The sequence below is a fragment of the Eptesicus fuscus genome, chromosome 3, assembly GCF_027574615.1.
Source record: "Eptesicus fuscus isolate TK198812 chromosome 3, DD_ASM_mEF_20220401, whole genome shotgun sequence".
Taxonomy (NCBI): Eukaryota; Metazoa; Chordata; class Mammalia; order Chiroptera; family Vespertilionidae; genus Eptesicus; species Eptesicus fuscus.
In genome coordinates this window covers 42,345,029-42,371,398 of record NC_072475.1, presented here as the reverse complement: position 1 = coordinate 42,371,398, position 26,370 = coordinate 42,345,029, and the positions used below count along the sequence as shown (strand labels likewise).

The 26,370-nt window shown below is 44.3% G+C and overlaps 1 protein-coding gene and 1 pseudogene across 4 annotated transcripts in view; one reads left to right on the top strand and one right to left on the bottom strand.

Annotated features, from left to right (window-relative positions):
* Positions 1–1,571: 1,571 nt before the first annotated feature.
* LOC129148290 (ATP-binding cassette sub-family C member 5-like) lies at positions 1,572–3,798 on the bottom strand (annotated as a pseudogene).
* A 4,095-nt stretch (positions 3,799–7,893) lies between these two features.
* LOC129148560 (ATP-binding cassette sub-family C member 5-like) overlaps positions 7,894–26,370 on the top strand; it is a 157,716-nt gene continuing 139,239 nt past the window's right edge. For all 4 annotated transcript variants that reach the window (XM_054713784.1, XM_054713785.1, XM_054713788.1 and 1 more), the window contains exons 1-2: positions 7,894–8,164; positions 10,798–10,973. In XM_054713784.1, the coding sequence (XP_054569759.1) occupies positions 10,851–10,973 (123 nt within the window). In that variant the 5' untranslated portion in view covers positions 7,894–8,164; positions 10,798–10,850. The remainder of the gene's footprint in view (positions 8,165–10,797; positions 10,974–26,370) is intronic.

The following is a 26,370-nucleotide window of genomic DNA, read 5'->3' as shown; positions in this document are numbered from 1 at the left end:
GCCTTCACACTTCAGAGGCAGTGACTCCTGCTCCTGCCTTGACCCAAAAGCAAGCCTGCGGTGCCCTCCCCATTGCAGCGCATGCCTAGGCAGTGAGTGTGAAGCCTTCCACCTGCTCTGGAAAAGTGGGGGCAGTAAAGAATGGGGGGCAGGGGACGGGGAGAGGAAAGAATGTGGAGCAATGGATGAAGCGTGTCCCAGTGCCTTCACTGAGCTTTGATGGCCAATTGAGATACTATATAAAGAAAATGAGGGAAGAAGTGAGAAAGAAAAGAAAGGACGAGCAACACAAAAGAAACACTGAAAGGAAACTGTAAACCCATTGTCACTTAAATAGGGAATATAGTCAATAGTGTTGTTATGATGGTATGATGCCAGGTGGGTACTAGAAATATCGGGGAACACTTTGTAAAGTATATGATTGTCTAACCACTATTCTGTAACTAATATAGAACCTGAAACCAATACAAAATAATGTTGAATGTAAAGAAATAAAAATTGGAGTGAAATTTTTATAAATTTCAAATTTTAAATAAAAGCTGTAAAGGAAGGAAGGGGAGAATAAAAATAGTGTTTTTCATTTTACCACTTAATTAAAAAGACAGTTGTCTTTATATGGTGCTTTTATACTTTTCTAAGTCATTATCTCATTTTAATTTCCGGGCAACTTAAAGACAAGATAATTATTCCCTCCACTATTCAAAGAAAGGAAATCTTGTTGTCTGGTCCTAATGATTCAATCGTCAAGCCCTTATTGTAAAGCAGGGCTACTAAAATTTTTTGTGCAGGGTCCTATCTATACTAATAAAAGCCTTGGGGGTGATCAGGCCAGCAGGGGAGCAGTTAGGGGGCAATCAGGCCAGCAAGGGAGCAGTTAGTGGGCAATCAGGCAGGTAGGTGAACGGTTAGGAGCCAGTGGTCCCAGATTGTGAGAGGGATGTCCAACTGCAGGTTTAGGCCCGATTCCACAGGGATTGGGCCTAAACCTGCAGTTGGAAATCCCCCGAGGGGTCCCATATTAGAGAGGGTGCAAGCTGGGCTGAGGGACACCCTTCCCAGTGCACAAATTTCATGCACTGGGCCTCTAGTATAAAATAAACAGCTTACATTTTCACTGTAGATATAGGCTATGTACAGAATTATATATATATATATATATATATATATATATATATATATATATATACAGACATATACACACACATATACATATAGATAGATAGATAGATAGATATAGCTACACGTATAAAGCTTCATTAACCCTTTGTACTCGCTTGCTTTTTTCTCGATTCCTTTATTCTAATGCTAACCATGTCGAGTCATACTCGACATCCGAGTGCAAAAGGTTATAGGCCCCTGATACATTGTACAGTGAAATTAAAAACAAAAACTAAATTTTGTTTACATGAATCTGGAGTCAATACAATAATCAAAATAGGACTCTCCCTAAAAGTGAAACACACAAGCCAATCCTGAACTGCTGTGTGAAAGACAAAGTCGGGAAAGGCAAGGTTTCGGCAGGACAGGAAGAGCGTGGCCCCGGGGAGAAAGAGACTGAGGCAGCTGGGAGGAGTTAGCCCTTGACAGCGATCTTGTTCTCTGTCGCAGCAAACATGGCATAGAACCGGGAGCTGTCGTTGGACAGAATGGGGTGTCGAACTCCACCACCTGCAAAGGAAGGAGATGGCATCAGGATGTGACTCGAGGACCCACTTTCAGGAAGGGGGGCAAGCCCAAATGCCCCTTGAGGATGGAATCAGGGTGACAATCCGACTAGCCCTGCCATGCCCAAATGGGTTCCTTTTTATTTTTTAAAACTAACCAGGGTACCAGGGAAAGGTTGGAGAGAAACACCTCTAGAACTCCTTCACCTAATTCATTCAGCCGTAGGTAGGCAGGAATCGATCGACAAGGTATTACAGGGAACCCACTGCAGCACAAGTCAAAGGCTTAGCAGGCAAATGGCATCTAGTTATGCAAGCTGATCTAAACCTATAGATAGAAAAGGAATGGCTCAGGAGACTTACTTGGCAAAGAAAAAAAAAAAGGAAGTGAGAGCCCTGTACGAGTAGCTCCGTTGGTTCAAGTGTCATCCTGATACAACAAGGTTGTGGATTTGATCTCTCTGGTCAGGGCACATACAAGGATCAACCAATGAATGCATAGATAAATGGAACAAATTGATGTTTCTCCCTTCCCCCTTCCTCTTTCTAAAAATCAGTAAATATATATATTTTTTTAAAAAAGAAGAAGAGCCCTAGCCAGTTTGGCTCAGTGGATAGAGCATCAGCCTGCGACTGAAGGGTCCTGGGTTCAATTCCAGTCAAGGGCACATGCCCAGGTTGCAGCCTTGATCCCCAGTAGGGGGGCATGCAGGAGGCAGCCGATCAATGATTCTCTCTCATCATTGATGTTTCGATCTCTCTCTCCCTCTCCCTTCTTCTCTGAAATCAATCAATAAAAAATAAAAATAAAAAAGTGAGTAAAGGATAGACTCAGTCAATTATCCCTTCCTTTGTTGTCACTGGAAACCATATTGCAATAGCTAACAGCACTTGCAAGGAAAGAAAGGGAAACGAAGAAGGCATGGCTGGGCCAGATTGTGGGGAAGCTTGGAACAGCAGGATACAAGTTTGGCACCCCTACATGATTGCAAAACGTAAACACATATGGTGGCTGGTCTCAACACGCTTTGGGCAATTCTTATTTACTAGAGCCTGGTGCACAAAATTTCTGGACGGGGTGGGGGGTGGTGGTGGTTTGTGGTGTGTCCCTCAGCCCAGCTTGTACCCTCTCCAATCTGGGACATCCCTCTCACAATCCAGGACTGCTGGCTCCCAACCGCTCGCCTGCCTGCCTGCCTGATTGCCCCTTAACCACTCCCCTGCCAACCTGATCGATGCCTAACTGCTCCCCTGATGGCCCAGTTGCCCCTAACTGCCATCCTCTGCAGGCCTGGTCCCCTGCAACTGCCCTCCCCTTCCGGCCCAATTGCCCCTAACTGCCCTCCCCTGCCAGCCTGGTCACCCCTAACTGCCCTCCCCTGCAGGCCTGGTTGCCCCTAACTATCCTCCCCTGCAGGTCTGGTCACTCCCAACTGCCCTCCCCTGCTGGCCCAGTTGTCCCTAACTGCCCTCCCTTGCCAGCCTGGTCGCCCCCAAATGCCCTCCCCTGCAGGCCTGATCATCCACAACTGCCCTTCCCTCCTGGCCATCTTGTGGCGGCCATCTTGTGTCCACATGGGGGTGGCCATCTTTAACCACATTGGGGCAGCCATCTTGTGTGTTGGAGGGATGGTCAATTGGCATAGTACCTCTTTATTATATAGGATGTGAATTAATTACTAACTAAACTTGCTCGCTGACCTAAGTCAGTGTGTCCTATTTTCAAGTAACAAAATAACAGGTAGTAAAGCAAAACAAGAACCCAGGAATGCCTCAAATTCAGTGCCTTGTTGAGAAGGGGCTGTATCTCTCTCCAAACGGCCGGGACTAAAGCTGCTATGGCTGCTTTTCTAAATGTTCAGAACCACCCTCAGATGCCAATCAGCTCAGTCCTCCCAGACAAGGCCACATGCCTCAGTACCTCTCCCTGGGCCAGCACCATAATCCTATCAGAGCCTAGGACTGTATGCAGGCGATGGGCAATCGTCAGCATAGTGCAGTCGGCAAACGCTTCTCGGATGGTCTCTTGGATCAGTTGGTCTGTCTCTGTGTCCATGGCAGCTGTGGCTTCATCTAGAATCAGAATCTGCCAGGGAAGAGAGCAGAAAGAGGATCTAATCAGTTCCTTAAGCATTCTGGTTAATTTAGATTTTACTAAAATGTATTTTAGCATTTGAATTTTATACCATATACTAGAGGCCCGGTACACAAAATTCATGTATGGGGGAGAGGAGTCCCTCAGCCCAACCTGCACCGTCTCCGATCTGGGAGTTGGACATCCCTCTCGCAATCCGGGATCTCTGGCTCCTAACCACTCACCTGCCTGCCTGCCCTAAACACTCTGCCTGCCTGATCCCCTAACTGCCCTCCCCTGCTGGCCTGGTCACCCCTAAATGCCCTCCCCTGCCGGCCTAGTGGCCCCTATTAACTTCTTTTTTCTCTCTCCTTTATGTAACACTTTTTCCTACTGACTCATCATTTTTAAACTTTTCTTTCCTCCTTATTTCCTACTTCTGTTCCATCATCCTTCTTCCCATCTTTCTCCTATCCTCCCTCCCTACATTCCTTCTTTCCTTTATCTTTACCCCTGCCCTCCCTCTCCTTTTCCTTCCTTCCCACCTTAATTTTTTTCTTCACTTCCTCCCCCATTTCTTTCTTCTTCCCATTCTCCTTTTAAGCTCTATAGGCTCCCCTTTAAAACTTTTCTTCCCTCCCTCTTTCTCTCTCATCCTACCTTTCCCATACATTCTTCTCTACTTACTTCCACTGTTTTCATATCTATCTATCTACCTGCCTAATTACTCACTATCATTTATCTTTTTTCTTTTCTGACTCCTACTTTTAAAATCTGTCCCCAGTACACAACTATACTTGATTTTCATTATAGCTCCTACAGTTCACTCATACATCCTCTTTCCTTCTTTAACTCTGCTGTCTACTGACTTCTTTTTTTTTAAATAAATCTTTATTGTTCAGATTTTTACAATTGTTTCTCCTTTTTTCCCCCCATATGTCCCCATCACCCGGTTCCGAACCCCCCCGGTTGTCCTTATCCATAGCTGTATGATTTTTGTCCAGTATCTTCCCATACACCCCACACAGACACCCCTTTCCCCCTGAGAATTATTAATCCACTCCCATTCTATGCCTCTGATTCTATTATGTTCACCAGTTTATTCTGTTCCTCAGATTTTCAATTCACTTGATTTTTAGAATCACTTGTTGATAGATATGTATTTGTTGTTCATAATTTTTATCTTTACCTTTTTCTTCTTCTTCCTCTTCTTAAAGAATACCTTTCAGTATTTCATTTAATACTGGTTTGGTGGTGATGAACTCCTTTAGCTTTTTCTTATATGTGAAGCTCTTTATCTGCCCTTCAATTCTGAATGATAACTTTGCTGGGTAGAGTAGTCTTGGTTGTAGGTTCTTGCTATTCATCACTCTGGATATTTCTTGCCATTCCCGTCTGACCTGCATAGTTTCTGTTGAGAAATCAGCTGACAGTTGTATGGGTCCTCCCTTGTAGGTTTTTCTCTTGCTGCTTGTAAGATTCTCTCTTTGTCTTTTGCCCTTGGCATTTTAATTATGATGTGTCTTGGTGTGGTCCTCTTTGGATTCCTCTTGTTTGGAGTTCTGTGCGCTTCCTGAACCTGTAAGTCTATTTCTTTCACCAGGTGGGGGAAGTTTTCTGTCATTATTTCTTCAAATAGGTTTTCAGTATCTTGCTCTCTCTCTTCTGGCACCCCAAAAATTCGGATATTGGTACGCTTAAAGCCATCCCAGAGGCTCCTTATGCTATCCTCACTCTTTTGGATTCTTCTTTCTTTCCGCCTCTCTGGTTGGGTGTTTTTTTCTTCCTCATATTCCAGATCTTTGGTTTGACTCCTCGGGTGTGGTGGTCTACTCTGTATATTCTTTATTTCAGACAGTGTGTGTATAATTTTTGACTGGTCCTTTTCCATTTTTTTTTTGGTATTCTCATTTAGGTCCTTGAAGGTCTCTGCAAGTTTCTCAGTGGTTTTTGGAAGATTCTTGAGTAATCTTATAAATATGGTTCTGAACACTGTGTCATCCATTAGTTTTCTTTCATCTATCTCTCATACTTGTGACATAGTTCGATGTCTCCACATTTTGGCTGCCCCCCTGTGTTGATGGAGTGGCTTTTTGTGGTTGGTGACCTATAGTGGGCGGTAGCTCAGCTTCCACAATCACCCTAGATGGTCGCTCTTGGTACTCCCCTTTGTGGGCTGAGTGGAAAGTCTTGGTGTAGTTAAAAGCCCTGATTGCTGTTGGTACACTGGGAGGAATTGACCTCCGGTCCAATTGGTTGTGAGGGCCTGCTGTGTCTATAACGGAAGAATTGCTGTGCTGGAGACACAGTAGTGCTTTGGTGCTCACTGAGTCTGCCTCTTGAATGTGTCCCTTATGAGAGTGGTTGAAATCTGGTGTCGTCCACACCGACAGAAAAGTCACTCTCACTCTCCGACCGATGGCCGAGAGTCCCGTAGGCGTCTGGGTCCCCCGCATGTCCCCAGAAACGGGAGTGAAGAGTGGTTGGGATTGTTGGTATCACTGGCGGGAGTTGATCTCAAAGCCAGTTGGCTGTGAGGATCAGCAGTGTCTCTGCTGGGAGAGCTTCTGTGCTCAGCTTGGATGTGGCAGAGTCTCAGGGTGGCGCAGACAAGCTTTGGTTTCCTGTCTGCTCCGCCCTAAGAGGGCCGGTTTCTCTGTGCCCTAATCAATGGCTGCGCGCCTCTGAGAGAAGGCAGCTTTCGAGCCTCGCCCACTGCCTAACAGACCAGTTTCTCCCCGACCGCAGCTGGATTTCAGTGCAGTCGGGAGGTTTTGTTTTTCTCCCAAACGAGAAAGCTAGCCATGCAGCGTCTACTGCCCTCCCTCTTCACGTGCTGCGAGCAAGCCTGCCGTGTATTCAGTCGCCCACCCTTAACGCGCTCACGGATCTCTGCACCTCCACAGCTCCTGAGGCTCAGCGTCCCCCTCTCTTTTTTTCTCTACTTGTAGGTTTTCCACTCTGCCAGCTTTCCAGTGGTTCTGGACGGTGTGCACTCTGTTTTCCAGTTGTAGTTTCAAAATTGTTGTGGTAGGCAACAATTAGGTGTTTACCTTATGCCGCCATCTTGGTTTCTGCTAGGAAAACATTTTGTAACTGTCTCTGAGGATACGCATCACTGCGTGCTAGTAACCTAGTTAAACAAGTGATGTCATTACAAATCAGCTATTCAGATAATTCAGGTAATTAATTTATTTATTTATTTCATAAATGCATAGATTTTCTTGAATTTAGCAGACAGTACTCGTATTATTTATATTTTATAGTGGCGGCAAAAATTCTAGCGCCGGCCTTGAAAGTGACACTCACGACTTACATTACGGCAAATTCCTAACCTTTTAAGCAACAACAGCCATCTACTAAAAAAAATTCACTTAAATGAGAAATATGCCAAGGAATAAAATAATACTATACATAATTTTTATTTATTATATTTGTAAATTGTACTTATGTTGAAATTTAAAAAAATATATTACAATACTATTTTTGCGTTCAATGAAAATTTTTGTTGCTCCATATAGACCAAATTTTTAATCAAGACCGCCCCCCCCCCCCCCGTGTCAATGGTGTCCCGCTTTACCAATGTTAAAATCTGGTCACCTTAGTATTGGGGTCCCGGGTGAGCCCCCAAATGTTATGCCCAGAGTTCGGGAATCCCAATAATCAACCACCAGGGAGCCTTTTCTCAGATGCAAAAGCAAAGTGTCTTTATTCAAACCCGGGTTTGGCTCCTGGCCTCTTTCTGGCATAGCAGTGAGACCAAAGAGAGAGAGAGCCCCGGGAGAACAATAGGTTATAAAGGGCTGGTCATTTGGGTGGGCTTAGGGAAGTGACAGGGGTTACAGAGATTGCCTAATTTGGACTGAGTCTACTTCTCCACATTCCTATTGGCAGGTTTATGCAATTATTACATTCTTGCAATTTTCTAAGAAAAAGGAGTCATATACATAGTTACACAGAATGGAGGGTACAGTACATTTTGTGCTGTCCTGCTCTGCCCTTCCACATACACGACCGCACACGGTCGGGATCACCTGCCTACAGACACTGGGCTGCCGTACCACACAGGCTCCGGTCCACCCTCCCCGCCGCCCGTGAGGGCAGCGGCTTCAGAGAGGACTGCAGACCGGGTCGCGGGAGAGCTGGCGGGGGGGATGGTGCAGAGCTAGGAGCGGGGTTGAAAAGCACCCTGCACCTCCCCCCGGGCGACTGCAGGGCTTCTGGGAAATAGAGTCCTTCGCCGCGTGCCCAGCCCCGGGCTCCATGGAAGAGGGACTACAATTCCCTTCAGTCTTGGGGAGTCTTTGTGCAGCACGCCTGCGCAGTCTGGCGGCCAATGCCGTTATAAACGGTTCTTTTGTCCCGGAGCTGGAGCTCGGCAGCATGGTCGAGTGGTCGGCGCGGCGGTCTGGGACCTGGGGCACAGGTAAGTAGAGGCCGCCGCCGCCCCCTTCCTTCTCCCTCAGTTGTCAGTTGGCTCACTCCCCTGTGTTTCCTCTGGGGCCGGCGGGCTGTGATCCGGAGACGGGCAGTTCGGGAGAAGCCAGGCACCTGAGAAACGGGGCCTGGCCTTCCTCAGGTCTCCCGCCGCCCCCTCCTTGGGACGCGACCCCTCGGGGCACGTGGTGAAGTGCGGGCCTGGGAAGGCATGTAGGGTGGGATGAGCGGTCGAGTGCTGGCTTACATTCCCGGCTGCGGCCACCAGGGGTTGCTGCGCCCGCAGCCCGTGGGTGTGGGTCGCTATCGGCTCGCCAGGCCCCTAGTGGACCTGGGAACGCCCTCGGGTCCAGGGCATCCCCGACGAAGCTGGCCAGAGAGAAGGCCCCATCCTCAAGTTGTGGGGCGGACGGCCTGGGACACCCTGAGCTGCCAGCGACCTGAGAAGCCACCCTCTCGTGTTTTGTTTGTTTGTTTTTGCAAATGGGCAAATGAGGTTCGTGACTTAAGCACGCACGTCAGAGCCCAGGATGGAACCCAGATCTCTTGATTTCATCAGTGCCCTTTCCACTCCCACCACACAGAGCTGCATGATGCTTTGTATTTATTAGACAGGGCCCCGTTGGTTTCTGCACCGACGTGGGGAGGCAGGAGGCACGGCAATGGTTGGCAAAGTTTCAGGTTTTGATGGAGGAGATGGGTAGGTTATACTGGGGTCCAGCGTAAGTGAAAGGTGCAGAAGGTTGGGAACACAACAAGTGGGTTGGAAGAGGGTGGTGAATAGGAATCCTTGTAGCCTCAGGTCGGGTTCTCTCAAGCAGTTTCAGCACCTGGAACCAGATTTCCTGAGATGTTGGAAACCTAAGTTATGAATTCAGGCAATTTGGGAACACCAGTCTGGCTCATTGAAGTTCTTAATCCTGTGCAAGCCCCACCCCCCAGCAGGGTCATCTGTTTCATTGTACACTTGTATCACTGGAAGGAGAGTCTTGGTGCAAAAGCAAGAGTGTTAGAGGTGATGGAAAACTGCGCCCCACCTCCTTCATATGTAGAATAAATTGAAATAAAGTGATTGAAAGAAACTTTGGTTATTGTGAGTGCTTCTACAGCTGAGGTGATCTTCGTGTTCTTGACACGGCATTTGATCATATAAATGAGTTCCTTTGGCCTCCTCCCTCCCCTCCTCCTGCCTTTTTCCAAAGTATGACTAATCTTTTCAGCTTCCATAAATTAGCTAGGCTCCGGAACCACTGGAGTGGAAGGTTGGACTTTTGTGACCCTTGTAACAAGGAGGATTACTACTCTCTGCATCCAGACACTGGCAGGTGCCAGGTCTGTTTATAGTTTAGGCTTACTGAGGTCTCAGTGACGGGATTGCTCATCATGCAATTTGTCATTGGACAAGGTGACTTTATTTTATTTTTTTAAGATAAGGAACTAAGTATCAACTCAGAGTACTTGAATCAGACTTCTGAAAGGCAAGAAGTCAAGCTTTCTTTGTGCTGGAAGCACTGATCTGTGGAGGAAATTCCGTCCTTCGTATTTAGAGGATTAGTAAGTGTTCTCCTTTTTTCTGATACCTTAAAAAAGGAATTGTAGCTGTCAGAATTTGGTCTGCAGAGTAGTACTTTGAAGTTGCAGTGATTGCTAGCAAGAGTTTATGGAATTTAAAAGGCAACATGGCTGCACTTCTTTAATTTCTAGTGAGGCTGGTCTGAATGGGGTTTTCTCAGCTTGTATCTGGGAAGGTTTGAACCATCATAGAGTGGGGGAAATGTTTCAGAGAGGTGTGTATGTGTTTTATTTTTTCAAAAGTAACAAAAGTTGATACAGGATATTGATTAGAATTAGAACAGTTTCAGGTCATACTAGGTAAGCCTTCATAGGGCAGGGTGGGAAGTTTGTCTTGGTTATTGTTTTTGAATAATAGCTTTGTTGAAATGTACTATTATTTTTAAACCATGCATGGAAATTCAGCCTCTTAAAGTGTTTTGTTAGTATAGTCACAGAATTGTGCATCACTACTATCTAATTTTAGAACACTTTCATATCCCAAGGGGAATTTGTTTTTAAAGTGAAGGCATAATATTGTTTTTGTATGTTAGCTATGTAACTCCATGGTACTTTAAAGTAATATCAGCTTCTTCACTATCTAATTATAAAAATGCAAAGATGGGATAGATCATTGGCAGAATAAGTGTTTTGTAAGTTTTCATTTAGTAAAACTTAGTAGGAGGAATAATATCCATTTTTAAATTGTGAAGTTTATAATCCTTAGAACAAACTTAAATTGTTTCCAGAAAGTCTTTTTTTTTAAAGACCTATAAATACTTGGGTTTGAACCTAGGGGAAGAAGTTGGGTGTCTCTTTACCAGTGTGTCTGTTTTTCTTATCTTTTTTGTTTTCCTTAGCAGTGGGAGGAGATCATTCTTGATCCTATTACATTGATTTTTTTTTTTCTTGAAAATATGAGTGGTACTTGAAAAAGCTTTTAAATATTTTTTATAGATATAGGGGTAGAAAATCTCAGTGCTTATGCCCTTTTTCCTATTTTAAGGCATTTTTGCATATTATAAAGCACAATTTAGGAAATATCTGTTCTTGGTGAATTTTTAATTTCAGAAATTCTCAAGTGAAACCAGGAGTCTGAGCCCTGGCGTCTCCAATCAGAGAAGATGAAGGACATCGACGTAGGAAAAGAGTGTATCATCCCTAGTCCTGGTTACAGAAATGTGGGCGAGAGAACCAGTGCTTCCAGACAGGACGAAGAGGACTCCAAATGCAAGAGAGCTGGGCTGGTCAGTATTTCCTTTCTGAGTTCCTTGTCTTAGCTGCTTGTTATACTAGGCCACACCTTTTTTTCATGTAATGCAGAGTTTCTTTTATTTTATTGGCTTTAGATCACTGTTAAGAATTTATGGGGAGCATTTGAGATCTTGTTCCCTGGCATGTCAGTTTGGCACAGATAAACTCATTAAAAAAAAAGAAGTTATGGTTACTTACGAAAGAGGAGAGGTTGGCTCTCAGCCTTCCACCTATTTCTCCCTTTGCCTTCTCTCTGCCACTTCTGCTCACCTTTGGTGCCTTCTGCAAAGGCTTTGCTTAAGGGAAGACAACTTGTGGGAGGGGAGGGGGACCTGAGCAGAGGAATTCTGGACCATTAAGCTTCATTCATGGGCTTAAAGTTATTTTCTTCCCCTCTGCTTCTGTTGTCTGTGTTTAAAGTGACTCCTTTGGAGAGACTCATTCAGAATTTAGACAGTACTTGGGACAATTCTAGATTGTTGTAGGATAATCAGTAAGCTTTTCAAGTAAAAACATGTAATCTAGTTTCTCCTAAAGGAAGTAATGAATATACATCTTAAACAGGAGAAAATGTCTTTTTTCTAAGAAAAGAGATCATGACTTGCAAAAGTCACGAAAAGGGGACGTGGGGATGACTGGGTTTAAGAAGTCATGTATTTGTGTTCATGTATATGTTTTGTGAAAACTTGAGAAAGATGTGGGCTTTGCAGCTGACACTGGAGTTCCATCAGCCTAACATTAGCTGTCCCTCTTTGGCTGTCTTATTAACATTTTCTCACTAATGGGTGTTTTCTGTCCCCAGAATAATCTCTACAATACTTTCCCATTCAAACTTAACTTTGGAGAAGCAGAGATTCAGTGTAATCAGTGTCAAATCCTTAAAGTGTTTGTGTCCTTTTGTCTAGACCTTGTTAATTAAACATTTATTAATATCTTCTGAGTTTTTGACACTGTTAGTATAGCACTTTAATCTAGAAGAAGTCACAAAGGTAACATTGGAACAGGGCTTTGAAAGATGATTAGTTGGTGATGCTGTCAAGCTACTTGCCAGTATATCATCTGTGCCTTAGTGGTTTATGAATAAAATAGCATTCACAGGCCCTGGCCAGTGTGGCTCAGTTGATTGGGCTTCGCCCTATATATGGAAAGGTTGCCAGTTCGATTCCCGGTCAGGGCACATGCCTGAGTTGTGGGCTTGATCCCTGGTAAGGGGTGTGCTGATTGATGTTTCCCTCTCACGTCGATGTTTCTCTCTCTCTCTCTAAAAATCAGTTTTTAATAATCTTTTTAAAAAGTTTCTTAAAATAGCATTGATGGTAGAACTGAACTTGTGGGATAATTGAAGATTAAATGAGATAATACATAAAAATGCTTAGAATGGTGCCTGCCACATAGCCTGTGCTCAATAGATGTTAGCTCTTAGAACTAGTTGTCTCGATTGTAGGATGTGTAAGGGAAATTCTGCATGCCATGCTTTACTGGGGGTATTGGGGAACTATTAGTTGTTATTGAGGAGGGTTTTTTCATCTTTTAACTTTCTATTTTGAGATAACTGTAGAGCCATGTGCTGTTGTAAAAAATAATATAGATAGATCCTTATGCACTTTATCCAGCTTCCCCCAATGGTAACTTCTTGAATAACTATAGTAGAATATCACAATAGGAGATTGATTGACATTAATACAGTCCATCCACCTGATTAAGACTTCACCAATTTTACATTCATTCGTTTATGTGTGTGTATTCTGTGCAGTTTTTTCACATGTATAGTGAAAGGGCAGAGCAGGACAGCACAAAATGTACTATACCCTCCATCCTGTGTAACTATGTATATGACTCCTTTTTCTTAGAAAACCGCAAGAATGTAACAGTTGCATAAACCTGCCAATAGGAATGTAGAGAAGTAGATTCATTCCAAATTAGGCAATCTCTGTAACCCACATCACTTCCCTAAGCCCACCCAAATGTCCAACCCTTTATAATTCATCACTCCCCCGGGGTTCGCTCTCTGGCCCCACTGCTGCGTCAGGAGGGGGCTGGGAGCCAAACCCGGGTTTGAATAAAGACTCTTTGCTTTTGCATCGGAGAAAAGGCTCCCTAGTGGTTGATTATTGGGGACCCTGAACTCTGGGCATAACATTTGGGGGCTCGCCCGGGGTTCCCCAATACCCACGAGGGACCCGATCCGAAGAGTCTGACTGCTGACTGACCGCGGTAAGTGTCTGTATTGTCTGTTCTGTGTGAGCTCGCTTCTGAAGCCAAGTCTGAAGTACCCATAAACGGTCTAAGTAGACGCACAGGTGGACCTTGGGTAGGAGGGTCAGAGGATGCTCTGATTCTCCATCTGGAGGGGCGTAAAAACCCCCGTCTGGAGGGGAGTGGCCTCCCCTCAAACCTCTGGGATGAAGCGGGTCGTTCCCGCTGGTTGGCGCAGGGCCATTGTCCAGCTGTTCCTGGGTGTCTTTGTCTGTTTGGTTTCTGTGTCTTTCTGTGGACTTCTGTGGACTTACTGGACGGACATTATGGGATAGACTCAGTCCACTCCAAGTGAGTGGAAAGGGGAGCTTAATCCCCCCCCCCCCGCCCCCAGGCCATAGAGCTTCCTCAGGCAAATTATTCAGGTGACTGTTTAAACTCTGATAAATATCTAGTAGGAGTCAAAAACTCAGACTGTTTGGTATATAAATATAAATGTGAAAATATTTGTTATCTCTTTCTGCTGTTTAATTTATTTAAAGATAGGGCGGACCTGCTGTGGCGGAATACAAAGGTCTTTAGCAGCTGCTGAGACACCTTTTTCTCAGAGTCCTTTGTTCTCCGTTAGAGAGGGAATCAGCCCACTTAGATGATAAAAATTCCTCTGTTTGTATAAATGAAGGTTTCAGTTTGCTCTGATTTGTGAATTTACTGTATTAAATTGAATTTTTAAAGTCCTAAGTTTGATTTAAAAGTATCCATTTATAACATTTCAAAGAACAAAAGAACTTTTATTTACAGCTTCCTTATCTCTTTTGGTGCTGGGAGACTCCTAAAAGCTTCACAGGGCGGAGAGATGTACAGGCCCTGTCCTTGCCTGTGACATCATAGTCCAACGTGAAACTAAGGCTGAAGTTACTATTAACTCTTTTATAGACCCCGTTAACCATTTGTTTAACTTACTGTTTTCAGTTATTAGGATCCTCATAGAGGACATAACCTGGACTTTCCCTTCCTCTCTCATCCTGATTCTAATAGCATCTGTAACTGGATTAAAAATATTTTCTTTCAGGAGGCCATCCAGGCTTTCAGCTCACAAGAAATCTCCTCCTGCGAGAGGAGAGAGGGACCCCCCAGAAGGGGCTGCAGGCTCTCCCTCTCAACAGGTGTTTGTTTTGTGTTTTGTCATGTTGGTATCAGGACTGTTTGTTTTGTCTTTTTGTCTTATATTTTCTGTCATAATTGGGCCCTATATGTATATATTATTTATTGAGTTTTGATTTGTCAAGGTTTTGTCAGTTTGTTATCAGTTTGTTAAAATCCTCTTAGAGGACATTGAGTGGTTCTTCCCTTCCAGTTTAACCTTTGACTGTGTGATTGGATTACTGAGCTTTTATCAAGGTTTTGCCTCTCCTGAAACAACGCTCCATGTGTAACCTGTCCCTCCCCGAGCCGGACTGCAGGATGATTTTTCCTTCAACACACTGGTCCCACCCACTGGCCTATGGCAGAAGCCAGAAAAAGCGACGATAGGAAAGGGAGGCCCCCATCAGGGGACTTAGAGGCAGTGTTCCTGTTATCTGCTTAGATCCCAAGAATATAAGAATACTTATTTACTGAAATGATATAAGGACAGATGTTTATTTGATATTTTGTTGTCTGCCTGGTTATAATTATTTGTTCATATATAGAAGTCTATAAAAGGAAATAAGAAACATTTAATTTGTTTAAGGCTGAGTGCTCTGACAGGTAGCAACCCCCCCCGAGTGGCCACTGGGATTCTTTTTTCCCAGGGGTGTTTTCTCTCTGTCAGAGGGGTAATCGGCCTGCCTAATAACATTTCTGTCTATATTTATTAATTTAAAGATATAAAGTTATAACAATTATAGTCCAAAGAGATTTAAAGCAGGGACCACATTCCAAAATTAACTATAAGAAGGAAGCTGGAGCTGGCAAAGTCACCAAGTCTGCCCAGCAAGCTCAAAACCTAAATGAATCTTATTTCTGACACCTGCCACCACCCAGTCTTAATTATTGGTGGAGGAACGGTCTCAGAAGTGTTTGTCTCAATTGGCCATTAAGTTTGATGTGATTAATGTACATTATAAAACCTTTCAAAGAAAAGGAGAATATTTTGTAGGCCACTTGGTCCTTGTGTGTGTGTGGCAACTCCTAAGTTATCATTTTGAAATCAGTAATTTTTAATAGAAACACACTCAAGCAGAGTGGCTTTTCAGAAAGGTCAGGGAGTCTGATTACAGTGTAGGGGTCACCGGTTCCCCCATGCCACCTTCGTTAGCAGGAGGCAAGCACTTTTCCCAGTGGGAACAGAGAGTGGACTGCCAGATGAAAACGCCTCGGTGGGACCCGCGCCGCGCTCCCTGCCTCCGCCCACCCGGTGTCCATCCCCTCCAGGGGTTGTTTTGAGTGGCTAGAGGCAGCAACGAGGAGGGAAATTCCCTTGTGACCCCCTCCGCCCCAATGAGACCCAAGAACCCTCGGCGACTCCTTGGACACTTTTCACTGTGTTCTGTTAGGGGGCTTAAAGGCGTCAGCTAGAAATTCCCCTTTCCAGGCTTATCAGAATCTGAGATTCTTATCTATAGGAAAAACGTGGCAGTTTGAAATTCAAGTGGCTGAGCCTGCTCCCTTCTCCCTCTGCCTTTTCTAAATATTTTAAAATAATAAAAGGTTTGAGGCATGGTTATGCATTTTTGAAAGACATAGAAGAAGGTTTAAAGACTAATTTAAAATTTATAAAAGTTTATATATATATATAGTAAGAAAAAGAACAGAGAAATATTAGAAAGAAGAAAAAGCCAGCAGCAAATAGGAAGGAATTAGTATACCTATTGTAAGAAGCAGAGGCACAGGAAGAGAAAATGTCCTGGCAGGTTAGCTAGAGAAGCAGAAAGGGGAGACTCAGACTCCAAGGGTCTTTAACTTAGAGGAAAAGTACTGACAGGACCGGGGTTCCTTTCCATTAAGCCTCCAGGGTAACCTTACAAGTGGGGAGCAAACCTGTTAGTTTCCTGGTGGACACTGGAACAGCCTATTCAGTCTTGACAGAGCCGATGGGACCCATAACCTCTAAGAAGACAGCAGTCCAGGAAGCCACCGGACAAATTGCCTGTTTTCCTTAGACATCAAAAAGGACTATGGACCTCGGAAAGAACACGGTAACTCATTCATTTCTGGTCATGCCAGAATGCCCGTACCCCCTGTGTAGATGTGACCTCCTACAGAAACTATTTGGACTGCCATCATATCCTTTGAGGGGGATGGAGCGGGAATTCTTAGGGGCAGTTAGATACTACAACCTGTGGATACCGGGGCTCATAGAGATTGCTAAACCTCTAGACTCAAGTACTGGGGGAACGTAGCCACTGAACTGGACCGAAGTGGAACAATGGGCCTTTGAGGAGCTAAAGAAGGCTCTCATCTCAGCACCTGCCCTAGTCTTACCAGACGTCACGAAGCCCTTCCACCTCCCACGTGAGTGAGGAAAGAGGCATTGCCAAAGGGGTTCTCACTCAGACTCTAGGTCCCTGGAAGAGACCTGTTGCCTATCTGTCTAAGAGACTAGACCCTGTGGCAGCAGGGTGGCCAGCGTGCCTCCGGGCAGTGGCCACCACAGCATTGCTGGTAAAGGAGGCAGATAAGCAGACTCTGGGCCAGGAACTAGCCCTGACCACACCCCATGGTGTGGAGGCCCTCCCTCAAGGTGCTCCGGAGAGATAAATATCAAACACCAAGATCACCCAGTGCCAAGCTCTTCTCCTGGACCAGCCCTGCGTCCGGTTCCATAAGACACTGGCCATCAACCCTGCCAGCCTGCTTCCAGATGATGACCCAGAGGAACCCATTCATGACTGCACGGAGGTAACAGACGCAGTACAAATGGCTCGCCCAGACCTGACAGATGCCCCACTATCATCACCAGACAAGGTACTGTTCACGGTTGGGAGCAGTTATGTTCAGGATGGCATCCGATATGCAGGAGCAGCGGTAGTCACCCTGAACCGCACCATTTGGGCGCAGTCCCTGAATAGGGGAACCATGGCACAAAAAGTCGAGCTTTTGGCCTTAATCCAGGCCCTCCGATGGGAACACAGTGCCATCCACCAGAAAAGAGGGTTACCAACTGCAGTGAAAAAGGACATTAAAAATAAGGAAGAAATTTTAGCCACATTAAAGGTCATTTGGCTCCCAAGGGCAGTTGCAATAGTGCACTGCAAAGGACATCAGAAAGGGAAGACAATTGAAGCCAGAGGAAATAGAGCCGCAGACCAAACTGCCAAGGAAGCCGCCCAAAAACCAGTGGGGTCTTTACAAGTTTTAGTAACCCTGACGGACCTGGACCTACACAGACCCCCTCTTACACCAAACAAAAGGAGGAATTGGCAGAACAGAAGCAAGCCATTAAAGGACCAGATGGTTGGTGTACCCTACCAGGTGACAGACTGTTGGTCTCAGAGGCTATAGGTTGGACGTTAGTTACCCAGTTATACCAGGCTACCCACTTGGCGTCACCAAGACTTCTGAACTTCTGCAAGGCAGGTACTCTTTGATAAAATAATTAAAAGCATAGTCACTAGAAGTACAGTTTATGCACAGATAAATACTAAGCAAGGTAAGAAGGTCCCCCTGGAAATTCAGGCCCCAGGGAAATTCCCCAGGAGAGCATTAGGAGGTAGATTTCACAGAAATTAAGCCACCAGCATCAGAGTACAAGTACCTGCTAGTTCTCATAGACACCTTCTCGGGTTGGGTTGACGCATACCCCACTAGGACAGAAACTACCTCTATAGTTGCCAGGAGATTATACCTAGATTCAGGCTGCCAGTAGTCATAGGATCAGATAACAGCCCCGCCTTTGTAGCCAAGATATCTCAAAATATAGCTCAAGCCTTAGGACAGGCATGAGCAAGACTCAAAAAAAGAATTTAACTAAATTTACCCTAGAAACGGGTGAAAACTGGACCAACCTCCTGCCCTTCACCCTCTTATGGGCCAGGTGTACCCCCTACCGGTAGGGGTTTCCCCCTTTTAGAGATCATGTATGATAGACCTCCCCACCCCCTCCTTTCCAGGGTCAGGGAGAAACTGAAAGCTGGAATTCATAACCATTCCCTTACTCAAGTCCTTACAGGCTCTGCAGTATACCCAGAGAGCCACCCATAAGCTTGTTCGTGATGCTCTGCCAGTGCCCACTGCGGACCCTGTACATCCCTTCCAGCCCAGGGACTTGGTGTGGGTAAAGAAGTTCACTGCCCAAGGACTCACCCCAACCTGAAAGGGACCCTACACTATTATCCTGAGCACGCCCACGGCTGTTGAAGTAGACGGCGTCCAGACCTGGCTACACCACTCCCAGCTCCTGCACCAGGAAACGGCCTGGATCCTGGCAACCAGCGGCCTCACCCATGAGATCCCTAGCCTGGGCTCCAAGCAGACCAGGAGGAAACGCGACACCTGCAGGAGAGGAACTGGAATTCACTGTGGACATTACTGTTGGGGACTGTAGTACTAAAGGCCTTGACCAGAAGTAAGAGACAAAGTAGAAATGCAAACCGTCTCATGATTGAGCCAGGTGTCCCAAGACAAGGGGGGAATGAAAGGGCAGAGCAGGACAGCACAAAATGTACTGTACCCTCCATCCTGTGTAACTATGTATATGACTCCTTTTTCTTAGAAAACCGCGAGAATGTAACAGTTGCATAAACCTGCCAATAGGAATGTAGAGAAGTAGATTCAGTCCAAATTAGGCAATCTCTGTAACCCACGTCACTTCCCTAAGCCCACCCAAATGTCCAACCCTTTATAATTCATCACTCCCCCGGGGTTCGCTCTCTGGCCCCACTGCTGCGTCAGGAGGGGGCTGGGAGCCAAACCCGGGTTTGAATAAAGACTCTTTGCTTTTGCATCGGAGAAAAGGCTCCCTAGTGGTTGATTATTGGGGACCCTGAACTCTGGGCATAACATATAGATTTGTATGAACCTCTACCACAGTCAAGATACAAAACACCTCCATCCCATGCTACCCTTTTATAACCACAGCCATCTCCCTACCCTCTGCCCTAAGCTCTGGCAACCATGATTCTGTTCTCCATCTCTATTTGTCATTTTAAGTATCCTACATAATAAAAAGGTAGTATGTAAATTACCATCACTCCGCTACGCCCACGATTGGGCCAGTGGGAGATACAGGGGGCGGGACTCAGGGAGGCTGGGGTGGTGATTGGGCCGGCAGGACGCTGAGCTCGCGTTGGCCTCTGGGGCAGCGAGCCGGGCGTTTGGAGGCAGCGAGGGTGGGCGGTCGGCGTGGCTCCCGGGGGGAGGAGTCTGGCGGCAGTTGGGCCGCAGGAGCACATGGCGGTGTCCCGGTGTCCGCAGAGGACGAGGGTTTCCACGAAGGCAGAGGGGGCGCTGCGGCCCCAGCCTTCCTGGGCGGGAGGCGAAGGCAAGACCCCTGCCTGGGCTCCAGCCGCACGAGGACCACGCCCCCGCCCCGCCTCACCATAGGGGTCCAGGGACTTAGGAGCTGCCGGCCACACCGGGTCCCGACCAGCGGACAGACAGCCTACATGTGCATGATTAAATCATGCACTGGGCCTCTAGTTGTATATAAATGGAATCTATAGTATGGAATCTTAGAGATTGGCTTTTTTTCATTCAGCGTTTGTCCCTTGACATCCATCTAATTTGTTGTGTTTCAATATTTCTTCCCTTTTAATTGTGAGCAGTATTCCATGTTATAGATAAACCATAGTTTGTTTAACCATTTACCTGTTGAAGGACATTAGAATTACTTCTAATTTTTTACTATTACAAATACAGCTGCTTTGAATATTTGTATGTAGGATTTTGTGTGGATAAGCTTCATTTCTCTGGAATGCCCAGGAATGCGATTGCTGGGTCATATGATAAGTACATGCTTAGTTTCATAAGAAACATCAATACCCTTTTTCATAGTAGCTGTACAATTTTACATTCCCACCAATAGTGTATGCATCCAGTTTCTCTGCATTCCTGCCAATATTTGGTGTTATCATTATCTTTATTTTTTTTAATTGCATTTACATGGGTTACGTTGGTTAATAAAATTATATAAGCACAATTCTACAATACATCATTTGCACATTGCATTGTATACCCTCCATCCAAAGTCTAGTCTCTTTCTGTCACCATTTATCCCGTTTACCTTCTTCCAGCTGATCCCCCTCAATAATCTTTATTTTAGCCATTCGGATAGGTATGTCTGCTATCTCACTATAGTCTTAATATGTGTGACCTAATGACTAATGAGGTTGAGCTGATAAGGGATTTTTAAGACTTGACTTTGTCTTAGGAAGATTAGTTTTGAGGCAGTTAAGGAAAAAATACCTGCACAAGGAGAGAGAGAAAACACAGAGAGCAGTCGGGAGGCTCTTGTGCTAGCCCACGTGAGAGAGGCCCTGGGTCTGTCTTCAGCGTAATAATGAGGTGGAGGAGGTGAGAGAAATTTAGGGGCATCTCTGGAAGGGGAGGGACACATTGGGGTGCCTAGGTTTGCTGGTAAGAATGAGTTTGCTTTTAAGCATGTTGAATTTGAAGTGCATCCAGGTAAAATGATCAGTAGATACATAGAGCAGGGCAAGAGGAGAACAGGAAACAAACTTAGAGTCATTAGTGCATCCGTGTAGATCAGGGGTGGGGAACCTTTTCTCTGCCAAGCGCCATTTGGATATTTATAACATTTGCTGGCCGTATAAAACTATCAACTTAAAAATTAACCTGCTTCCCAGCCAGTGTAGCTCAGTGATTGAGCATCGACCTATGAACCAGGGAGTCATGGTTTGATTCTGGTCAGAGCACATACCCAGGTTGCAGGCTCAACCCCCAGCAGGGGGCATGTGGGAGGCGGCCAATCAATGATTCTCTCTAATCATTGATGTTTCTATCTCTCTCTCCTTTCCTTTCTGAAGTGAATAAAAATATTTTTTAAAAATTAGCCTGCTAGCCGAAACCGGTTTGGCTCAGTGCATAGAGCGTCGGCCTGCGGACTGAAAGATCCCAGGTTCGATTCCGGTCAAGGGCATGTACCTTGGTTGCGGGCACATCCCCAGTAGGGGGTGTGCAAGAGGCAGCTGATCGATGTTTCTAACTCTCTATCCCTCTCTCTTCCTCTCTGTAAAAAATCAATAAAATATATTAAAAAGAATTAGCCTGCTATATTTGGTCAAATATTTGGTGATGTTCCCCACCCCTGATGTAGATTAAGCCTTGGGAGTGTGCAGGCTTGTCCAAATATGGCTTGTTGAGCAGGAAGAGGTCAAACCTGGGAAACTGGGGTGTGGTCCTGTGAAATTTCTGGGGACAGGGTCTCTCCCAATTGGGTAGAGAAGAATTGACATCGGGATGTGCGGTGGCAGCAGTAAGCTTTTTCTTTGTAAGTGGAGAACTGGAAGTAGAGTCACTGTTGTACCTTTTGTCCCCAAAATCAAAGTTAGGCATCAGACAAATTTACTTCATGTGATTGAGCCTTATCTTAACACATCAGTCGGTGACCGACTGACACTATACTTTCCGTCTGGAAGACAAAACAGGCTGGGCGCTTAACATGTTAAAGAAACAGGAAGGCTAGTATCACTTTTATAAAATTTCAGGAGTCTATGAATTTCATTTTTATTATCCTTTTATCTTTCTAAAACTTTGAAATTTGAATCCTGTGGGTTTTTTTGTTTGTTTGTTTTGTAGTTTTTATCATATCCTTGTACCCTCTGAACTTTAATTACTTAAAATATTTTTCGTTAGTTGTTTTTTTTTTTCTTTTTGCTTAGCCTTGACCTAAGCAATCAAATCAAAGGTTTATGCAACCAATATTTTTATACACACTAAAGTGAATACATATCAAATGCTTTCACAAGTTTACATGCCACCTAGAATGCTCTTGCATTTAACCTGTCAAAAACCAGAATTTCTCAAGATTTATAGATCTTGAATTTGTCTGCTATGTTCACAGTTTGCTGATAGATGGAACCAAAAGGATGACAAAAGATTTTTGGTGCAGAGATGATATAAAAAATGGATACTTTAAGTAGTTGGGAAGCAGAATGGCTACGTAAAACATATCGTTGTTTAAAATGTAAGCTGGTAATTGGATAAGAGATTAAAATTTCATGTCATATAATCATAACCATCATTTCTCTATTAGTTGTTAATATAAAATCTGGGACCAGACGTTCCAGTTGCCAGGTATAGTTACTGTCCCTCAGAAAGAAAAAAACTACTCCAAGGAACAAAAGATCAGAATACATCTGTGGCTCTTAATTGAAAAACAAGGTTTTACTCACCACCATTAGCCTTTGATAGGCCCAGTTGACCTGAAACTGTGTTAAACAGAAGTCAGAAGCAAAGCGCCAAGGAACAGATTCTGATTTTAAACAGGCCGGTGATTTTCTTTTTTTACTCTGTAAGCCAAGTTGCAGAGTGCACAGTTTGCCCATTTCTTAATATTGTGGCCAAATCTTTCCTTTGAAATGTTCTTGGGGAAAATTGCTCTAATCAGTCACATCTTCAAATATTTGTATCACATCTACTTAGAGATAATGATAAATTAATGGTAAAAATAATGTTAGTCACCCTAAAGACAGGGTGACTAACACCTACTTTTGTTTAGGACTATTAAGTTAATGCTGTGGCCACACACAATTCCATGCTTAGCAGACATGCTTTAATCCTGAAGTGCTAACAGGGGCGCCTTCTGTTGCTGTTAGTTCTTTGGGCCTAAGTACTAACGTTGGTTGGCATGAGGCTGGCATTATTTCAATAAACGTGAAGATTTATGTCTAGACCACTCCTTAACACTGTTTCTGTGTCTGAGGCATGGTTCAGGCATAGCTTCTTTTCTATGATTGCACTCATATATATGCATATGTAGATCACATAACTCCATGAGCCCTGGTTTGTTTATTTGTTTATTTTAAGATGTGATATTTGTTTTCTTAATTCAATGAACATTTGAGCCCTCTCCAAGATACATGCACAGCACGGAATGAAGTGGTCTGATGCAGGTAAAGATAAATTGATGCTGGGCTTGCCTGTCCTCCACTAGAAGCTTAAACTCAGAAGCATGTACATAGATGACTGAAATTTAGATGCTACGGATATTAATATGAAGAAGAGAGTGTTTCAGTCTTTGAGGTCAGGGAAGACTTCAGGAGGAGGTAACATTTGACTGGAGATTTGAGGAATGGGTAGAATTTGGAGAAAGGAAGAGCATGCCTGGCAGAAGAAAGTTGTGGATAGGGCCAACTAGGACCCTGTTGGCTTTGAGCATAAAGTGTGAAGTCATAGATGTAGAGGGATAGGTTGGTGAGTTTCAGATGTTCTTCAGTAATAGGCCAGAGAATTTGGATTTTAGTTGCTTTAAATTAAAATTTGAGCAAAAATAAAATAAAATAAAATAAAATTTAAGCAAAAGCAAGACAAAGCTATTTAATGCTTTATAAACCTTTTTATTATATAGTTGTTTTCTTACTGCTCCCAGACCAGAGTTTAGGGTGACTTAATGACTAATGAGTTAAATCTTAACGTTTATTGAAATAATGCCAGCCTCATGCTAGTTTTTCATTAACATGTCCAACCTAGAAAAGGAGGAAGAATGGAAAACAAGCAGAAGTCAACCCAAGTTCATGTGCCCTTATGACTGCTCTCTTTTTTTCCCTTTGCTCAAAAGTGTTCCATTGGTGGAATTTTCTTTCTACCATGTTAGACTCTTCTGCCTCTAGGAAGATGAGAAAGCAAGTATTCCCAAAGCCCAGTGACCTTCATCTAGTATTTCCTTTAGTTTTGTGTTGGGCTGACCCTTTAACCTTGGTGGGAGTTTTCGTAATTAGTGAGTTGAAATATTTTGAAGTTATATCCTAGAAATCACCCTTACCCCCTCTACCCAGAGACAATTATTGTTATGAAGTAGTTTTGTCTAGTGCCTTACATTTTTGAGAGTTTGACTCTGAAAGCTTTTCTTAAGGGACGAAGGGTGTGTGGATTTGTCCATGCCCTAGTGTTTTCAGAGTTAAGAATATCACCTGAGTCTTCTTGCTGTTAGGAAGGAGGAGGGCAGGGTGAAGGAGATTAGTATTTGCAGTCTCTGCATTATTTTACTCTTGATTGGTACTCAGTGACTCAGCACATTTTCTCAACAACCAGTGAGAGGATGAGTAAGCACACGTGCTCTCTGCGGCCCCCTCTCACCCTCTACATCCATAAAGCTTCATAGAGCTCAGTGTGTATGATACGGGTATTGGGCCTGGTGCCAGGTGTTGGTCTCCAATAGCAGGCCAGAGCTCTCTGATAGAGATGACAACAGTGCTGCTATTGGTGCAGCGCCCAGGTGGCTTTGCTGGATGGTGACTGAACCTGCAGTGCATGGGTCTCCTGAGGTGGCCTTGATCATGAGCTCTTTTACGCCATCTGCAGCAGGGCTGCTGCTGCTTTGCTAGGAAATGCTGCCTAAGGGGAATAAATATAGCCTGTTGGCGTGAGCAGTTAAAGGAGCTTCTGTTAAAAAGGAAGAAAAGTATTAGAACTAGCTTCCTGTTTCTTTTTTGTTTTGTTTTGTTTTTAAATATGTTTGTTTCAAGAGACAGGAAGGGAGAGGAAGAAGGGGATAGAAACATTAATGATGAGAATCATTGATCGGGCCCGGCCGGTGTTGCTCAGTGGTTGAGCATTGACCTGTGAACCAGGAGGTCACGGTTCCTGGTCAGGACAAGTGCCCAGGTTGTGGGCTTGATCCCCAGTGTGGGCATGCAGGAAGTGGTTGATTAATGATTCTCTCTCGTCATTGATGTTTCTATCTCTCTCTCCCTCTCCCTTCCTCTCTGTAATCAATAAAAGTACTTTTTTTTTTTTTTAAAGAAGAATCATTGATCGCCTGCCTCCTGCATACTCCCCTCACTGGGGATTGAGCCCACAACCCAGCATGTAACCTGACCGGGAATTGAACCTTGACCTTCTGGTACATGGGTAGATGCTCAAGCTTCCTATTTCTTAAGCAGTTTTAAATACCTCAGTCTTTATTTTGTTAAGATAGATAACTTGGAAGTTACAAATGGTTAATGAAAAGTTTTTCAATGAAATCTTGGTTCTGCTTTTAGGTAGCCTTCTGCGAATTTTTCTTTAATGCCTCAGCATTCATTCCCTCTCTCTTAATCAAAAATAAAAGGTCAATGCCAGAACAGGAAACCAGCCTGCAGAAGGTTTTGCAACCGTTGAATCTGTTAATATAAAAATTACAGACTAATGTATGCCCTGGCCGGTGTGGCTCAGTTGGAGCGTTATGCCGAGCACTGGAAGGTCTCAGGTTCGATTTCCGGTCAGGGCACATACCTAGGTGTTGGTTTCATCCCTGATAGCAGGGAGAGGCAACTGATCAATGTCTCTTTCTTTCTTCCCTCCTCCCTCTCTAAAAATCAATTAAAAAAGAATTGCAGCCCTAGCCGGTTTGGCTCAGTAGATAGAGAGTTGGCCTGTGGACTGAAGGGTCCTGGGTTCGATTCCGGTCACCACATGTACCTTGGTCGCAGGTTCCCCGGCCCTGGTCATGCATGCAGGAGGCAACCAATCAATGTGTCTCTCTCACATTGATGTTTCTCTCTCTCTCTCCCTCTCCTTTCCACTCTCTCTAAAAGTCAAAGGAAAAATATCCTTGGGTGAGGATCACCAAGAAAAACACCAAAAAATCTGCAGACTAATGTTAATTTGCCACACTGAAGCTCACTAATTAGCAAAATTAAGCTTTTCTCTCCCTTTGTTTTCCACCCCCCTTTTAGGGAGTTAGCCTATTTAGATAAGTAGATGTTATATATGTTTAAATTATAAGATTATTTTTTAAATTAGCTGTTCAAAGAATCAACCTAACGGTGTTATATCAGATGAAAACTTCTGTTTACCAAAGCAGACATGGTGTTTAGCAATCACTTAGTTTTCATGACTAAGAAAACTAAGTGGAAGAATAGCCAAACTGCTCAAATCTTCACCTTTGTGTTTGCTTCTCACCATTGTCAGCAGTTCCAGCCTGCTCTGCAGTCCCGGGGTCACAGGATGGAACCACTGATGTCTTATACTAAGCATTTAACATGAGCATACACATGGCCCTGAAGAAAGTTTTATTTATAAATTTATTTTTTTAAGCCAAAGCCTAGACTT